This window comes from Tasmannia lanceolata, unplaced genomic scaffold (assembly GCF_043159265.1).
Source record: "Tasmannia lanceolata isolate RefF3 unplaced genomic scaffold, GAP_Taslan_0.1 ptg000013l, whole genome shotgun sequence".
Classification (NCBI taxonomy): Eukaryota; Viridiplantae; Streptophyta; class Magnoliopsida; order Canellales; family Winteraceae; genus Tasmannia; species Tasmannia lanceolata.
Window position 1 is genome coordinate 46,877,672 of NW_027518690.1, and position 16,494 is coordinate 46,894,165.

At 41.5% G+C, this 16,494-nt stretch overlaps 2 protein-coding genes across 2 annotated transcripts; one reads left to right on the top strand and one right to left on the bottom strand.

Moving 5' to 3' along the window:
- The first annotated feature begins 745 nt into the window (after nt 1-745).
- Nucleotides 746-1,375, top strand: LOC143891334 (putative protein FAR1-RELATED SEQUENCE 10). Its single transcript, XM_077395928.1, has one exon. It carries the CDS (start codon nt 746-748, stop codon nt 1,373-1,375), a length of 630 nt encoding a protein of 209 aa, XP_077252043.1.
- A 520-nt stretch (nt 1,376-1,895) lies between these two features.
- LOC143891335 (ubiquitin-like-specific protease 1A) lies at nt 1,896-2,994 on the bottom strand. The gene is made up of 6 exons (XM_077395929.1): nt 2,981-2,994; nt 2,811-2,898; nt 2,646-2,741; nt 2,322-2,564; nt 2,133-2,212; nt 1,896-2,061 (listed from the first exon to the last, which is right to left on the bottom strand). The coding sequence occupies exons 1-6, from the start codon at nt 2,992-2,994 to the stop codon at nt 1,896-1,898; spliced, it is 687 nt and encodes a 228-aa protein (XP_077252044.1).
- Between the last annotated feature and the right edge of the window lie 13,500 nt (nt 2,995-16,494).

Here is a 16,494-nt window from a genome sequence, read left to right on the forward strand (position 1 = left end):
CTTTCAGATAAATGATTTTACTGATAAAGCTATAATTCTATTTTGTATCCTCGAAACTTGTTTTCATGAGATATGTTTATGTTTAGGGTTTATATTGTGATACCCTAATTCTGAATATGGACTGAGTTATGATATGATGACGGGTGGACGCGTTATAGTCCTCCATGTGCAGGTGGGTAAAGACGACTCTAGAGAGTGTAAATCTAGAGGATTATGAGCCGAGGTATGGCTATGAATGGGCCGAGATATGGCTATGAATGAAAGCATCTATGCTTAATGAAGTCTATATATAATTCTTGATATCAAGTTCTGTAAGTTTTTACTATACGTTTGGAAAGTATGTTGTGTTTATAATGTGAGATGTCCTATCTGCAAAATATCATGTTCTTATGAGCTTGACAATTCTACATCACTTGTTGTTTATACCCTACTGGGCTATTTGAGCTCACCCCTTTTTCCTTGTTTTATTGTTCCAACCCCCAGGTGAAGTATAGATGAAAGATGAGGAATGCTAGAGTTGAATCCAGAACTGTTCTAAAGGACAAATATGTTTTAAATATGTATCAACTATGTCTTGAATTAAGATGTAATAAGTTAGACCTAATTTCTGTAAGCCCTCTAAACGTAGTTGTTGTATTTGAGATCTTGGGAATAATGAAATTTTTTGAAAAAGATGATGAAATATTCTTCTACGCACCGAGTTGGTATTTCCAAAAATCCGGGGCGTTACAACTGGGGTATAACCATGACTTACCGTAGAGCACACCTTGCGATGAACATCATCCTTAAAATAAAGTGTGGAAATGTGGAGGACTCGTACCGCTTGCTGCCTACACTGATAGTTGAGATGATGAGAACAAACCCGGGCACCTACATGCGTGTTTTTCGAGCGAGAGATCTACGTCCAGGGGGAGATGATAAATTTGCTCGCTTATTCTGGGCATTTGGTCCCAGCATACGTTCTTTCCAGCGAACACTCAGATCGATAGTTTTGGTCGATGAGACGCATCTACGTGGAAAGTATCTTGGAATCTTACTTATCGCAGTTGGGGTAGACGGGAACAACAGATTAGTTCCATTAGCTTTTGGAGTTGTCGAGACTGAGAACGAAGATAGCTGGTGCTGGTTCCTCTATTTGGTGAAGCGGCACGTATTGCCGGAGGGGATAGGCGCATTGACCCTATGCTCCGATCGACAAAAGGGGTTGATGCAAGCAGTGGCTAAAGTAATGCCTATTGTAAACCATAGCTACTGCATGCGTCACCTCGCCGCCAATTTGTACACCGACTTCAAAGACCCTTTACTTAATAAATTGTTCTGGAAAGCTGCTAGGGCTTTGAGAGAGTGTTTTCATAGACACAATGGAAAAAATTAAGGCGAGGAGTGAAAATGCACACAACTGGATAGCCGCTATTCCCAAGGAAAACTGGGCTAGTTTCTACTTCAAGGGGGATAGATATGATGTGTTGACCACCAATAGATCGGAGTGTTACAATGCAGTGCTAAAGGATGCCAGAAAATTGCCGATTGCAGCTGCGGTGGAGCTGACTCGTTTTAAGAGCTCCGAATACATATAGAAACGTCAAGCGATGGGCCATGAATGGGAAACAAAGTGCACGCATTATGCAGAAAAACATTTGGGTCTGGCCAGGGAACAGGGTCGCCGATATGATGCTTATCGAGTAGGTGTGCACGAATTTGAAGTAAGGTCCCGTGATCATCATGATGTCGTAGACTTGCTGCAACAAACCTATACATGTCGTGAGTTCCAAACGCTTGGGCTGCCGTGCGGACATCCATGAAAAATAGACACAAAACTTCACAGCAAAGACCATCAATGGCCACCCTCTTTACAACATCCATGAGAACTTCAAGAGCTCTTCTTCATTTTTCACTCATATATCCCCCTTAAGAAAATCGCCACAGTCCCTGAACTCTCCGCGCAAGAATCTTTCGCACAGCTGCAGCCGATAAGCGGGAATGTCAGACTTGCTGAAAGTGAATGGATCATTTGCATACAGATGGTCGATTGCTTTAAGCACGAACAAACCACAGTCGAACCTGCATAACAACGGTTGTATTGAGCGAATCAAATTCATACCCTAAAAAAATAAACATTTAAATATACTGACCCATTGGCCTGTTGTGGGAAATTGTCCATCTGAGCATATTGAAAATGGTCTATATCACAGCCCCTTTCCTTGAAGTACTCCTTCAACAACGCTACTTGCAAGTGGTTAACATTGACAGGTTTAGGAAACATAAGTGTTATACATATAGATTTATAAGTAGGAAAACATTGAAGATGCTAACCCACTTACGGTCAATCCTGCTCGTTCCTGGAACTCCATTCCTTTACACGAATTGCATTCATGGAACATTTTGGTGACCATATCGACAATGAGAAGAACCCAGTGGCTGTCTTGACATAATGGTAATAGTACCATTTGTATTGCTTCTAGCTGGTGCTCTATAAGTCTACCGTGGAGAGCGTCCTTCGCCGTCTTCCACTTTTCTACCCTCAGCTCCTCAGTCACTTCGCTCCCCACTGCAGTAAGAGTTCCCTAAAAAAAAGAAATTCAATGGGATACTACAGATATAATCTTATGTAAACTGAAATTTGGGATGATAGAAATTCCACTTACATGTACCACCGAAGGAACGAAGACAATTCCGCCCCTAGGATCTGCTAACCCATCCTCGTTACAGGACTGTACGTGCTTCCCATATATATCCACGATCTTCAAGGAAGAGAAGTAAATGTGAGATGTGAGGTAATGTAGATTTTATTGTTAAAAAATGACACTTACAGTGCCAGTCAGGTATTGTCTGACATTCCAAAGATGTTGTAGGTCTTCGGCTATTACGTGTACATCATCCTTTTCCATGAGAATATCACTGCAGAATTGTATTAAATTGTTAGTTAATAATTTTCATTTATGATCACCTTAAATCATGGTCTAATATAATTCACATCTACTTGCCTTTTCTCATGCTTTAGGAGTCTCTCTATCAGAGCTGTTCTCCTTCCCTTAGGCAACTTCCCGTCATCCCGTTTCTTCTTGGGGGGTGGTTTAGGTATGTTGGGGTCCTCCCCCTCTTCCTTCCCTTCCTTCTGCCTTCTCTTTCGGGTCTTCCCTGATGGGGCTTTTTCTGGCTCTCTTAGGTTTCCTACTCCTTCCATCCATCTTCACACCCCTTACAATGCTCCCTAATTCGGAATCCAGCACCACTTTCAGCTCAACTTTAGTAGATGGTGCCACTTCCTTCCTCACCTCCATTTCGAACAATCGTTGCAAAGGTTTAACGATCACCCCGTGTGTGGTGCCGAATCTTTCTTCATGTGACTTGGGGTACTGAGACGATACATCTATTAGGGTGGCGGCTGCATCCATGTCACATCCAAGGTCAGCTAAATCCGTCCAATCCTCGCACAGCTGCGAAGATAATCGTGCACCTTGAGATGCATTTTCGCCCTTCCTCTCCTCCTCAACCCCCTCCATTCTTCCCCCTGTCCCTTCATTTGTTCTCTGCATACGTGTAGACACCCCATTTTGACTGGACCCAAGTTCGTGTTGATTGTGCAAAACCCTGTCCAAAGAGTGAATGGGTGCCCCAAATTTAACCCCAGCATAGATTATGGTCCCGTCCAGATCCTCACAAAATTTCGTCGAGATCCGAGCTCATTAACTTAGCCAGCAAACCGAAGCAATGAGTGTGATGCGAATCCGGAAGGGGGATGGATTAGTCAAGTTGAGGTTGTCCACGGAAAAAGGGAAGGCAAATATATCAATTTTTGTAAAAAGGGTGAGAATTCATTTTCGTTGATTTTCGTTGAAATTCGGAGAGAGAGGAGAGAAGAAGGCGATTTTGAAAAACAGCAAAAAAATCTCAGATCTGGATCTGAGACTTTGAGAGAAAATCTCAGATCTAGATCTGAGATTTTCAGAAATTAAGAAGGGGATTTTTCGTTTTTTTTTCCGGAGGGAGAAAGCGGAGAAAGCAGAGAGAGAAAGGGAGGGATTTTGGCCGTTCTTCTTCTCCGGCCGGCCAACCTCCATTAAACCCGGCCACACCTTGAACCGCCATCCACCACCTTCTTCCCCATTTCAGCCACCATGTTCCCATCTTCACTAAACCTCCATTTCCCTTGAAACCCCCATTATTTTTCTTTTAAAATCTCCAAACCCATCTCCGACCGGCCATACACCGATCACCACCACCACTACCATCTTCACCTTCTTCCATTTCCGCCATCCATCACAGCCACCACCTCCATTGAAACCCACCTCCGTCTATCATCTCATCCGGCTACCATATTCTCCGGTGAGAAATCCCCAAATCCCAACCCAGTGAACTTATTTTTCTTTCACTCTGCTCAAAGCTTCGATCTCAGTCTCTAACGGCGACCGTAACAGCAAATCCTCACGATACCGAAAAAATCTCAAAGCTCCGATCTTCCGTCTCTGGCCTGAATCAGATCAGCGAAAATGAGAAATCTGGTTTCGTAAATCTCGTATCTCGTTATCTCAGTGGAGAAGCGCAACAGATCGAATGGAGTAAGATTAAGACTCCGACAGATGAAGTTGTTGTTCCTTATGAAAGCTTAGCGACTCCTCCTGAGGATCTGACCGAAACTAAGAAACTTCTTGACAAGCTTCTTGTGTTAAAGCTCAATGGAGGTTTGGGGACTACTATGGGTTGTACTGGACCCAAATTTGTTGCTTAGATTTGAGATATGGTAGAGGCACCGAAGAAGGAGAAGTGATCTCTGATTTTTTTTTTTTGAGTTTTGAGGAAGAATTCATAAAAGAGCTGAGAAAGGAGATCTGAGAAATTCGAGAGGAGTAGAGTTCCGGCATTTTTCTGCATTTTCTGACGAGATCCACCATTTCTGATCATCTCGCACCGTTTTCGTTCTTCAATCACCATTAGATCAGTTGCTGATCTTGTCCTTCATGTCCGATCTATCTACGTTCGAGCTTTGTTGATGACCTCTCTTCCATCGTTTCCTGTGTCGGCACCAAAGATCCGAAGAGCACCTGACCATTGCAATTTCAACCGACTCGGGTAATGCTTTTGATCATTTTCCTTAGTTTATTTTAGTGACTGATTAGTATAGGGTAGAATCTCTAATTCTGACTTCCATTTGATGGTATATTGTCATACTATTTGGTAAAATAGATACAAAGGAAGATTTTCATTTTTCTTGTATGGATTTTCTGGATTAGTCAAAATTTTCTATCGAGTCTGCAAATTTTTGTATGGCATTTGGTTAGTGAGTTCTTGCTCGTTAGATGATTTTCTTTATGCTTATCTATGCAAATCGCTCATTGAAGTATTTTTTCGTCATATTTTTTTTATCTTGCTACCAAGTAATTTTGGGCTCAGAAAATCAGTTTTATCCGAAATCTCGCGCGTGCCTGCTTAGAAACCTTTATTACGTCTACCTGGTAAAGGCTTAATCTAATGATTCTTATTGAGTACCAAGTGATTGAGAGTTACCAAATCATTTTATTGGAGATTTTGAATCTGTACATCAAGTGATGTTCATTGTATTGCTAATTCAATGCCATGGGTATCCATAACATTTTGGGCATGCTTAATTTCATTTTTGGATATATCCCTTGGATGAATTTGAGGTCTGTTTGGCTCTACTTCTGTTTCTGAACAAAACAGAATAAGAAGGGAGCAATTTAGTGTAGTGGGTTTGAGGTTGTAATTTGATGGCGCATTTGTCGGAAGAAGAAAAGGTGTTGTGGTTGAAATCTTGAGGATTTGTTTCGGGCAATGAAGGCGCTAGCCCAAGCCCATCCTTAGGGGACTTGCTCAGTCCAAGTAGCATACCCCTCCTTTGTATAGTATACTTGCCTAGTCTTTTAGACGCCTTTTAGATATTAGAACCCTTCTCATTGCAAAGGCGATGATAGGGATACTTTGAGCCCTCCTTTGTATATAGGAGACTTGCCCAGTCTCATCAGAATCCTTGTTTATGTCTTTTGTGTCTCGGAGACAAGCCTTGTCTCATATAGAGAGTTTTCCCTTTAGGAGGCTTACCTAGCCTCATGTTAGAGTGTCCTCCTCTTTTAGAGCGAGTCTTTGACTTGGTAGTATTATTAGAGAGTCTCCGACTCATTTGTACTCCCTCCCTGGTGTCATTAGTTAGGAGTATTTCCATTCAAGACTAACTCAGTCTTATTAGAGCCTTCCCTGCTTGGGATCTTAGATTGTTTTCTCTGTTCTTGGGGCGCTATCTTTCTTGTTGTGGTTTGTCTCTTTGAGACGTTAGTTGCTTATTTGGGGTTTCCCCTTTAGATTTAGGGCTTTGCCCTAGTTTGTGGTGTTACTTGCGTGTTCCCTTTAAGATTGAAAACATTTAAAGGTTCAGAGCATTGGAAAAGCTTTAAAATCCAAAAACATTAGAAATTTGAAATTCAAAAACATTTGAAAACTTTAAAAAATATCAAAAACATTTGAAAAACATTAAAACCGTTAGATCATTTGAAGTGTTAGGTTTTAGTTAGGAGAGTTCGTTTCGAACTACGTTGGCTTGATCCTCTTCCGAGGTACGTAGTGCAGCTTGGGATTTATATCCCAAGTCCAGCCAAACTTTTGTAAATAGCATTTTTTTTTTGAAATCTTTTGAATAAGCAACCTTTAAAACCTTGTTTTCAAAAGATCTTCCTCTAGAGTTAGGAGTTTCTCCTAGATAGAGAGTTTCAGAGTTAGGAGTTTCTTTTGATAGGTTGTTTGTTTGTTTTGTTTGTTGTATGCTTATTTTTAGAGTTAGGGGTTTGTCCTAGAGTTATAGGAGCGCCTCCGTCCGGTCAGCTGGCGATCCACATCGCCGACTGATGACTAGAATAGGATACGTTAGTTCACCTTTTGTTTTTCTTAGGAAACGCAGCCTAGTTACACATAGGTTGTAGGAACCACCTGCATTAGCTTAGGGCTAATCTGCATTTAGTTAGGGCATATAGGGTGTCCTAAAATCCACAATTCACTGGAATTTAAATAATCGTACAAGAAACTTTAATAACTGGTCCGGTCTTTTAGATCGAGTCTAGGATAGAGGCTAGGTGTCTTAGGATCATAGCTTAGAATAGGCGCGAAGAACTACATTGCCTTGATTCTCGTGGAGGCGGGGATACGTAGGCTTCTTTGGATGAATACTAGACCATCTGAAGACTCGGGCTAATCATTTAGAGTCTTAGGATTTGTTGTGTAGTCATTGTATGTTTTGATGCGTTTTCTTACTTTCTTGTACTGATCCTATACCTTTAGCTATAGCTTGCATGTGTTTTGCACATCAGAACTTAGACACCCATTAGGCATGTCACTCAAAACCTAGCTATGCTTAGGTGACACATCTTTCATTTTATTTTATGTGTGCTTATTATCTTTATCCTCAGGAAATGCATGCTTAGCTAGACGACTCCTGAGGATTGTTCCCATTTCACATGATTTTTACCCAAACTTCTTTGGAGTTAATAAAATGGCATAAGAGACCAAGTGCTTGCACTCGGACGAATTGGGGGTGCTCTCAGACCTTCACCATTCGTAACCAGGCACGAACCCATATATATTTCTGGTTATCCATTGCACAGAGGATTTGATTTTAGGGTTCCATGGTATATCCATGGATGGCGACTCTGAGTTTATTTTAGGTATGTCTCGGTTTCGAACCTTGGTTCCGGATCAAGACATATCTCTTTCTTTTTATATCGCCACTCGTGCTATGCTATGAGGGTGGCATCCTTTTCGAGAGTTCCTTGGCAGAGCTCTCCATTCACACGTGGATGATCCAGAGGTAGTGTAGGGACCCAGTTCCCTCACTCGCCTATCTCGGATCGGGGTCCACAATACGCTCCATTCCTTTTTTCAATTCCTCCTCTATCTTTCCCACATCTTCCTCTCTTTTTCCAACATCTTCCTCTCTTTTTCTTATTTCTTCCCATGCTGCTCTAATCATCCGCCACTGTCTATCGACTATATCTCTCTCTCTCCAAAATTTTTATATGCTTGCAATCATCTTCACTACTTTCTTTCTTCAATTCACTTTCTACTCCCAAAACTATCCCCTCGGACTCCAACTGTTCCTTATCGGCTTCCGTTGTCTCCTCAACATCCTAATGTTTAAACATGACAGCCAATGATCAAATTTTAAATATCAACAAGTAAAATAAAATAACGTACGCAACATAGTCCTGCTTGACTGCATTACCTCATCCTTTAGGTACTGTGACTTCTCTAACAGATATACTTTCAATGTCACCAGCACCTGAATATTTGAAAAACATAGTCAGTTAACAAGATAGTAGTATTGATATATACGTTAACAAATTTTTAATATCTCAACTCCGATTTCTTTATCTGCTTCTGCTCCACTAATCGATATGTCTTTGATTCGTTTGCTTTCCAGTCCCATTTAAGCACACGTGGACGAGCAGTTGGATTGGTGGGAATCCAAAATGTGGTATGCTCGTATAACCATACCAGCATACATATGAAACACCATGTTAATCATACTATAAACAGCACAGTTAGAATATTAAACGTCATGAGTCCAAATTACCTGAATCACCAACGAGCAGCCACCAAGGTACCTGCCACCCTTGCTGACTCTGTCTAGGTAATCTACGAGCCAGTCATACACTGCCATCGCCCAATTATACTTGCCAATCTTTCCTATGTCGTCGATGTAGGGCCAGAACAGCTCGTCAGCTCGATGTGCGCTTTTTGTGAAAAGGACAGAGGCAAAAAGATGCAGGAGAACATATTTAAGGGTCTTCTCTATCGAAGCTTGATTTCGTTCTCTAACTATTGCTGTAATCTCATTCTCGATAACCGATGCCTTCACGTTGGCCTCTGGAAATGGCCAGCCAGGCACTTTAGGTTGGGGTTTTGTCCTGTCGAATGACAGAACCCTCACCACCTCCATCCTCTCTCCAGTAAGTGGCAGTCCTAATGCCAATGCAACATCTCTTGGAAGGAAGGGGACATTTATACTCCCTAACATGAACGTCTTACTGCCAGGAGTCCACTTATCGTGGATAGCTCTTACGAGAGGCTTGTGCATGATAATGTCCTCCATGCCAAACAGATGTCGAAAAGGAGTCTTTTCTATGGCATGAAAATGGACTGGCTTGAACTTTATCCTGTCCATTGCCGATTTGAAAGAAGCTAGAGAACATCGTCCTTGGACGTATGGAGCCTGCAAAACAAATTACATCGCCAAAATATATGTGGTAAATGAATTAACTTACTATGATTGATACAATTAACAACATACACACTTACATGTGTTTGTCTCTTCTTCACAGCTCCCATTTTCGTCTCTTCCCCTTTTAAACTCCTTTCTGACCTTCTTGGAGGCTTTGTTACTTTCCGTCTATCACTCTTTCGCATCAACATCTTTCAAGGCTTTGCAATGGCTCCTGACCGGATAAAAACTGTATGGCAATGAACAACTAAATCAAAATCACCGAGATCAATTCATAACCCAAAAACTCAGTTATATTGACCATCATTAAAATTATGATCCTCATCATCTCTAAAAGAAATTACCAAGAAAATCAATAAAATCCAACCCATAGCATAAACTTATATTCCCAATCAGTACTATTATGAAGAAAAGCTAGCAAGCAAACCAACAATTATTACAATTCTCATACTAAGCTGAAAATATGTATCGTGTCTGTAACCTCTAAGGTCTGCCTTCTTAGATATCAAGCAAAGCAAACAAGAAACAAAAGAGCTGACCAATAAGTGCAAAGATCAGTGTTCTATATGAATTTTCTCAAACCACAACAACAAGGACAAACCCCCAAAACAGATTAGGAGGTCTGTTAAAATTCTGATCCACATGCGCATCAGGCGAGTATTAGCTCACATGACTTTAAAAAAACAACTCATAGCATCAGACATTTTGAGAAAGAAAGCAGATAAGCACTAGCTATTGGAATTCAATGACCACCATTGGACCAATAATTTAATAAATGAAATCGAAGAAAAAACAAGTGAACCATGACTGCTTCAACAATGAACATGGGTCTCCACATGGTATTAAAGAAGGCCTATCAACTAGAAACTGTGGTCTTGAAATTCACACTCAAGGGTTCCCAGCTACCTATATTGGGTTACTGGTAGGTAAAGGAGGACTCTCTAGGGCAATATAGGGGAGCTGTACATGGTATTGAAGAAGGTGTTATGGGTCCTTAAATTGGGTAGAAGAAGTCCCCATAGAGGGCCATCAACTGCCCACCATGGTCCCCAAGTTCACAGAAAAGGATTTTCAGCTACTGATGTGGGGTTACTAGTACCTAAAGAGGGTTTTGAAGGGCAATATAGGGGAGCTCCACATGGTATTGAAGAAGGTGTTATGGGTCCTTAAATGGGGTGGAAGAAGTCCCCATAGAGGGGCCATCAACTGCCCACCATGGTCCCCAAGTTCACAGAAAAGGGTTTTCAGCTACCTAGGTGAGGTTACTAGTACCAAAAGAGGGTTTTGAAGGGCAATATAGGGGAGTTCTACAAGGTATTGAAGAAGGTGTCTTTGAAATCTCATTTCTCCACTCCACAAATTGTAAAAATAAAAGCCTAGCATAAACAAATAGCAGACGAGCATTTGCATTTATTTTACTCTGTAGGTGGAAATGCGGTAAGTGATATGTACATGAAATGAAATCGCATTTTTCCATTCCACAAATTAACGTAAAAAATAAAACCCTATCATAAATCCAGAAGATGGTCCTGAAGTTCAAAATCATGGGTTTTCAGCTACAAAAATGGGGTTACTAGTACCTAAGGGGGGCTTCTCATGGGCAATATAGGGGAGCTGGGCATGGTATTACAGAAGGGATTATGGGCCCTCAAATGGGGTAGAAGAAGAATCCATGGAGAGTCCATCGAATTAAGAAGATGGTCCTCAAATTCAAACTCAGGGGTTTTCAGCTACATAAATGGGGTTACTAGTACCTAAGGGGCGCTTCTCATGGGTTTTCAGCTACCGAGGTGGGGTTACTAGTACCTAAAGAGGGTTTTGAAGGGCAATATAGGGGAGCTCCACATGGTATTGAAGAAGGTGTTATGGGTCCTTAAATGGGGTAGAAGAAGTCCCAATAGAGGGGCCATCAACTGCCCACCATGGTCCCCAAGTTCACAGAAAAGGGTTTTCAGCTACAGAGGTGGGGTTACTAGTATCTAAAGAGGGTTTTGAAGGGAAATATAGGGGAGCTCCACATGGTATTGAAGAAGGTGTTATGGATCCTTAAATGGGGTAGAAGAAGTCCTCATAGAGGGGCCATCAACTGCCCACCATGGTCCCCAACTTCACAGAAAAGGGTTTTCAGCTACCGAGGTGGGGTTACTAGTACCAAAAGAGGGTTTTGAAGGGCAATATAGGGGAGCTGTACATGGTATTGAAGAAGGTGTGTTTGAAATCCCATTTCTCCACTCCATAAATTGTAAAAATAAAAGCCTAGGATAAACAAATAGCAGACGAGCATTTGCATTTATTTTACTCTGTTGGTGGAAATGCGGTAAGTGATATGTACATGAAATGAAATCGCATTTCTCCATTCCACAAGTTAACGTAAAAAATAAAACCCTAGCATAAATCCAGAAGATGGTCCTGAAGTTCAAAGTCATGGGTTTTCAGCTACAAAAATGGGGTTACTAGTACCTAAGGGGGGCTTCTCATGGGCAATATAGGGGACCTGTGCATGGTATTACAGAAGGGATTATGGGCCTTCAAATGAGGTAGAAAAAGAATCCATGGAGGGTCCATCGAATCCAGAAGATGGTCCTCAAATTCAAACTCAGGGGTTTTTAGCTATATAAATGGGGTTACTAGTACCTAAGGGGGGCTTCTCATGGGTTCTCAGCTACCGAGGTGAGGTTACTAGTACCTAAAGAAGGTTTTGAAGGGCAATATAGGGGAGCTCCACATGGTATTGAAGAAGGTGTTATGGGTCCTTAAATGGGGTAAAAGAAGTCCCAATAGAGGGGCCATCAACTGCCCACCATGGTCCCCAAGTTCACAGAAAAGGATTTTCAGCTACCGAGGTGGGGTTACTAGTACCTAAAGAGGGTTTTGAAGGGCAATATAGGGGAGCTCCACATGGTATTGAAGAAGGTGTTATGAGTCCTTAAATGGGGTAGAAGAAGTCCCCATAGAGGGGCCATCAACTGCCCACCATGGTCCCCAACTTCACAGAAAAGGGTTTTCAGCTACCGAGGTGGGGTTACTAGTACCAAAAGAGGGTTTTGAAGGGCAATATAGGGGAGCTGTACATGGTATTGAAGAAGGTGTTTTTGAAATCCCATTTCTCCACTCCACAAATTGTAAAAATAAAAGCCTAGCATAAACAAATAGCAGACGACCATTTGCATTTATTTTACTCTGTATGTGGAAATGCGGTAAGTGATATGTACATAAATGAAACCGCATTTCTCCATTCCACAAATTAACGTAAAAAATAAACCCTAGCATAAATCCAGAAGATGGTCCTGAAGTTCAAAGTCATGGGTTTTCAGCTACAAAAATGAGGTTACTAGTACCTAAGGGGGGCTTCTCATGGGCAATATAGGGGACCTGTGCATGGTATTACAGAAGGGATTATGGGCCCTCAAATGGGGTAGAAGAAGAATCCATGGAGGGTCCATCGAATCCAGAAGATGGTCCTCAAATTCAAACTTAGGGATTTTTAGCTACATAAATGGGGTTACTAGTACCTAAGGGGGGCTTCTCATGGGTTTTCAGCTACCGAGGTGGGGTTACTAGTACCTAAAGAGGGTTTTGAAGGGCAATATAGGGGAGCTGTACATGGTATTGAAGAAGGTGTTTTTGAAATCCCATTTCTCCACTCCACAAATTGTAAAAATAAAAGCCTAGCATAAACAAATAGCAGACGAGCATTTGCATTTATTTTACTCTGTAGGTGGAAATGCGGTAAGTGATATGTACATGAAATGAAATCGCATTTCTCCATTCCACAAATTAACGTAAAAAAATAAAATCCTAGCATCAACAAATACCATAGCATGCAACTCTATTTTACTCTGTAGGTGGATACGCATTTATGAAATGAAATCCCATCTCTCCATTTCACAAATTAATGTACAAAATAAAACCCTAGAATAAAAAAACAGCAGAATGTTTCTCCATTTCACAAATTAAAACTGAAAACCCTAGCAGCAACAAACAACATTTACAAGCATTTACAACTATTCTACTCTGTAGGAGGAAATGCAGTAACTGACATCTATATGAACTCAAATGCCATAGAAAAACACTTGAAAAAGGATTCCCCTCCCTTTTGCATCTCTCTCAACCTGATTTTCCTTTAAAAAAAAAAGAGATTGAATAAAGGAAGGGAACGAACGACGTACCAGGTAGGGTTTCCTTCAAATGCGAGGTTTGATACGTGCTTCACCTTCGTCGAGATCGCCGTCGAGATCGCCGGAGAGATTGCCTTAGAGATTGCCGGAGGAGAGGACGAAAAAAAATAAACAGAGACGAGAGGAGAGAAGAGGGAAGAGAGAAGAGGGAAAACTTAAATGTTTTTTTTATTTTTCTAAGTCAAATCACTCTGTTTCTGCCAGAGGGGCATTCTCGTCATTCGAATTTTCGTAAACCGGGTTTTGACCCCCTTCTGTGATTTTCAACAAACACTTGACCCCTGTGATATTATGTCATTTATTTGTCCCCCCTGTGTCAAATTTTCAAAAATATAAATTATTGAAAATTTGATAGAGGGGGGGCAAATGAAAGAAATAATATCAGAGGGGTCAAGTGTATGCTGAAAATGACAGAAGGGGGTCAAAATTTGGTTTTCAAAATTTTCAATGACGAGAATGCCCTTGTGGCAGAAATAGGTGATATGACTTTTAAGAATAAAAAAGCATTTCAGTTTCCCTCTCTTTCTCTTCCCTCTTCTCTCTTCCCTCTTCTCTCCTCCCGTCTGTGTTTTTTTTTTTTTCCGTCCTCTTCTCCGGCGATCTCTACGGGTCTGTTTGGTTCGTGAATCTCGGCGGGAAGGGGAAGTGAAAGGGGATTTGTGCAGAATGGCAATGAAAGGACCTTATGGGGGTGGGGTTTTGAAGTAATGTTTGGTTGTAGGGATGCTTACTAGGATTTTGTTGGAACTAAATTCCCAAATGCCATTTGGTTACAAGAATTTAGCGGAAGATATGCGATGAAGCAGTGCGTGGAGCCTCATCTGTCGTTTGAGAAGGCCATTCCTGTTGAAATTCTAATATAGAAACTCGGTTTTGGGGGTTTGCCATTTGGTTCTCATTGGAGAGCCACGTGGGCCGACCGTATCCTGACATTGTTGTGGGTGTTTTGACCATCGGGTTTGAAAAACACAACCAAACGACGTGCCGGCATCTAAAATTCCCACTAAATTCTAATGAGATGCCTGATTTTTGACAACCAAACAGAGCCGTAGGCAATCTCTCCGGCGATCTCGACGAAGGTGAAGCACGTAAAAAACCTGGAAAACAGTAAACCCTACTTGGTCTCAGTTTATTTTTCATGATTTGTCTTCGGTGTGAGTACGAAGTAGAGATGTAGTTTGTAGTCAATTGACAAATTTGTATTCTCACCTGTCATAGTAGAGATGTAGATGTAGTTTGTAGTCTCACCTCTCATACTAAAAGCTTTTGAACTACATTTATGCTTTTGAACTTTCCATTAATAAAAGCTTTCTTAACATCCATTTATTTTGAGCAACAAATTCTTGAAACTAACAAATAAAGATTAACATTAAAGAAATTGATGCTTTAACAATAGGAGTTGAGTGTATATTTAGAGAAAAAATAAACCATTTGTGGCAAACACACCGTTCTTACAGTTGGGGTACATGTTTCCAGATGGCATTCTTATACAATCACATATCTTTCTCCGTTGCCTTCACCCCCTTGTTATCTTTCATATTATTTTCTTTACTATCTGAAAGAAATAATTTGCAAAGATTTTATTTAAGAGAAATGTGGCAGTGTGATATGATAATGCGCAAAGAGTGGTTGTGCTCCATAAGATATTGCTATTATTAGTAATTCAAAACTCTTGCTATCCCATTTAGCTTTGGTGTTAAATGTGAAAGTGCTTGCGAAAAGAAGACAGACATGAGTTTGAAGAGTGTAGGGATTGAATTTTTGAGGGCCCATAATCCCTTCTCTAATACCATGCATAGCTCCCCTCTATTGCCCTTGAGAAGCCCCCTTTAGGTACTAATAACCCCTTCTTTGTAGCTGAAAACCCATGCCTTTGAAGTTGAGCACCATCTTTAGATTTGCTGCACCCTCCAAGGGTACTTCTCCTACCCCATTTGAGGGCCCATAATCCCTTCTCTAATACCATCCATAGGTCCCCTCTATTGGCCTTGAGAAGCCCCCCTTAGGTACTAGTAACCCCTTTTTTGTAGCTGAAAACCCATGACTTTGAACTTCAGCACCATCTTCTGGATTTGATGGACCTTCCAAGGGTACTTCTTCTACCCCATTTGAGGGCCCATAATCCCTTCTCTAATACCATCCATAGGTCCCCTCTGTTGCCCTTGAGAAGCCCCCCTTACGTACTAATAACCCCTTTTTTGTAGCTGAAAACACATGCCTTTGAACTTCAGGACTTTCTTCTAGATTTGATGGACCCTCCAAGGGTAATTCTCCTACCCCATTTGAGGGCCCATAATCCCTTCTCTAATACCATGCATAGCTCCCCTCTATTGCCCTTGAGAAGCCCCCCTTACGTACTAATAACCCCTTTTTTCTAGCTGGAAACCCACGCCTTTGAACTTCAGGATCTTCTTCTGCATTTGATGGACCCTCCAAGGGTACTTCTCCTACCCCATTTGAAGGCTCATAATCCCTTTTCTAATACTATGCATAGCTCCCCTCTATTGCCCTTGATAAGCCTCCCTTTGGTACTAATAACCCCTTGTTTGTAGTTGAAAACTCATGCCTTTGAACTTCATGACCTTCTTCTGGATTTGATGGACCCTCCAAGGTACTTCTCCTACCCCATTTGAGCGCCCATAATCCCTTCTCTAATACCATGCATAGCTCCTCTCTGTTGCCCTTGAGAAGCTTCCCTTAGGTACTAATAACCCCTTTTTGTAGCTGAAAACCCATGCCTTTGAACTTGAGGACCTTCTTCTGGATTTGATGGACCCTCCGAGGGTACTTCTTCTACCCCATTTGAGGGCCCATAATCCCTTCTCTAATACCATGCATAGCTCCCCTCTGTTGCTCTTGAGAAGCCTCCCTTAGGTACTAATAACCCCTTTTTTGTAGCCGAAAATCCATGCCTTTGAACTTGAGGACCTTCTTCTGGATTTGATGGACCCTCCGAGGGTGCTTCTTCTACCCCATTTGAGGGCCCATAATCCCTTCTCTAATACCATCCATAGGTCCCCTCTATTGCCCTTGAGAAGCCCCCCTTACGTATTAATAACCCATTTTTTGTAGCTGAAAACCCATGCCTTTGAA

Coding starts and splice junctions, on each gene's coding strand:
- LOC143891335 (XM_077395929.1), bottom strand. Junction 2,213..2,321: donor AGGAACGAGCAGGATTGACC/GTAAGTGGGTTA, acceptor GCGTTGTTGAAG/GAGTACTTCAAGGAAAGGGG. Junction 2,062..2,132: donor TTCCCACAACAGGCCAATGG/GTCAGTATATTT, acceptor GTTGTTATGCAG/GTTCGACTGTGGTTTGTTCG.
- LOC143891334 (XM_077395928.1), top strand. CDS start 746: ATGACTTACCGTAGAGCACACCTTGCGATGAACATCATCCTTAAAATA.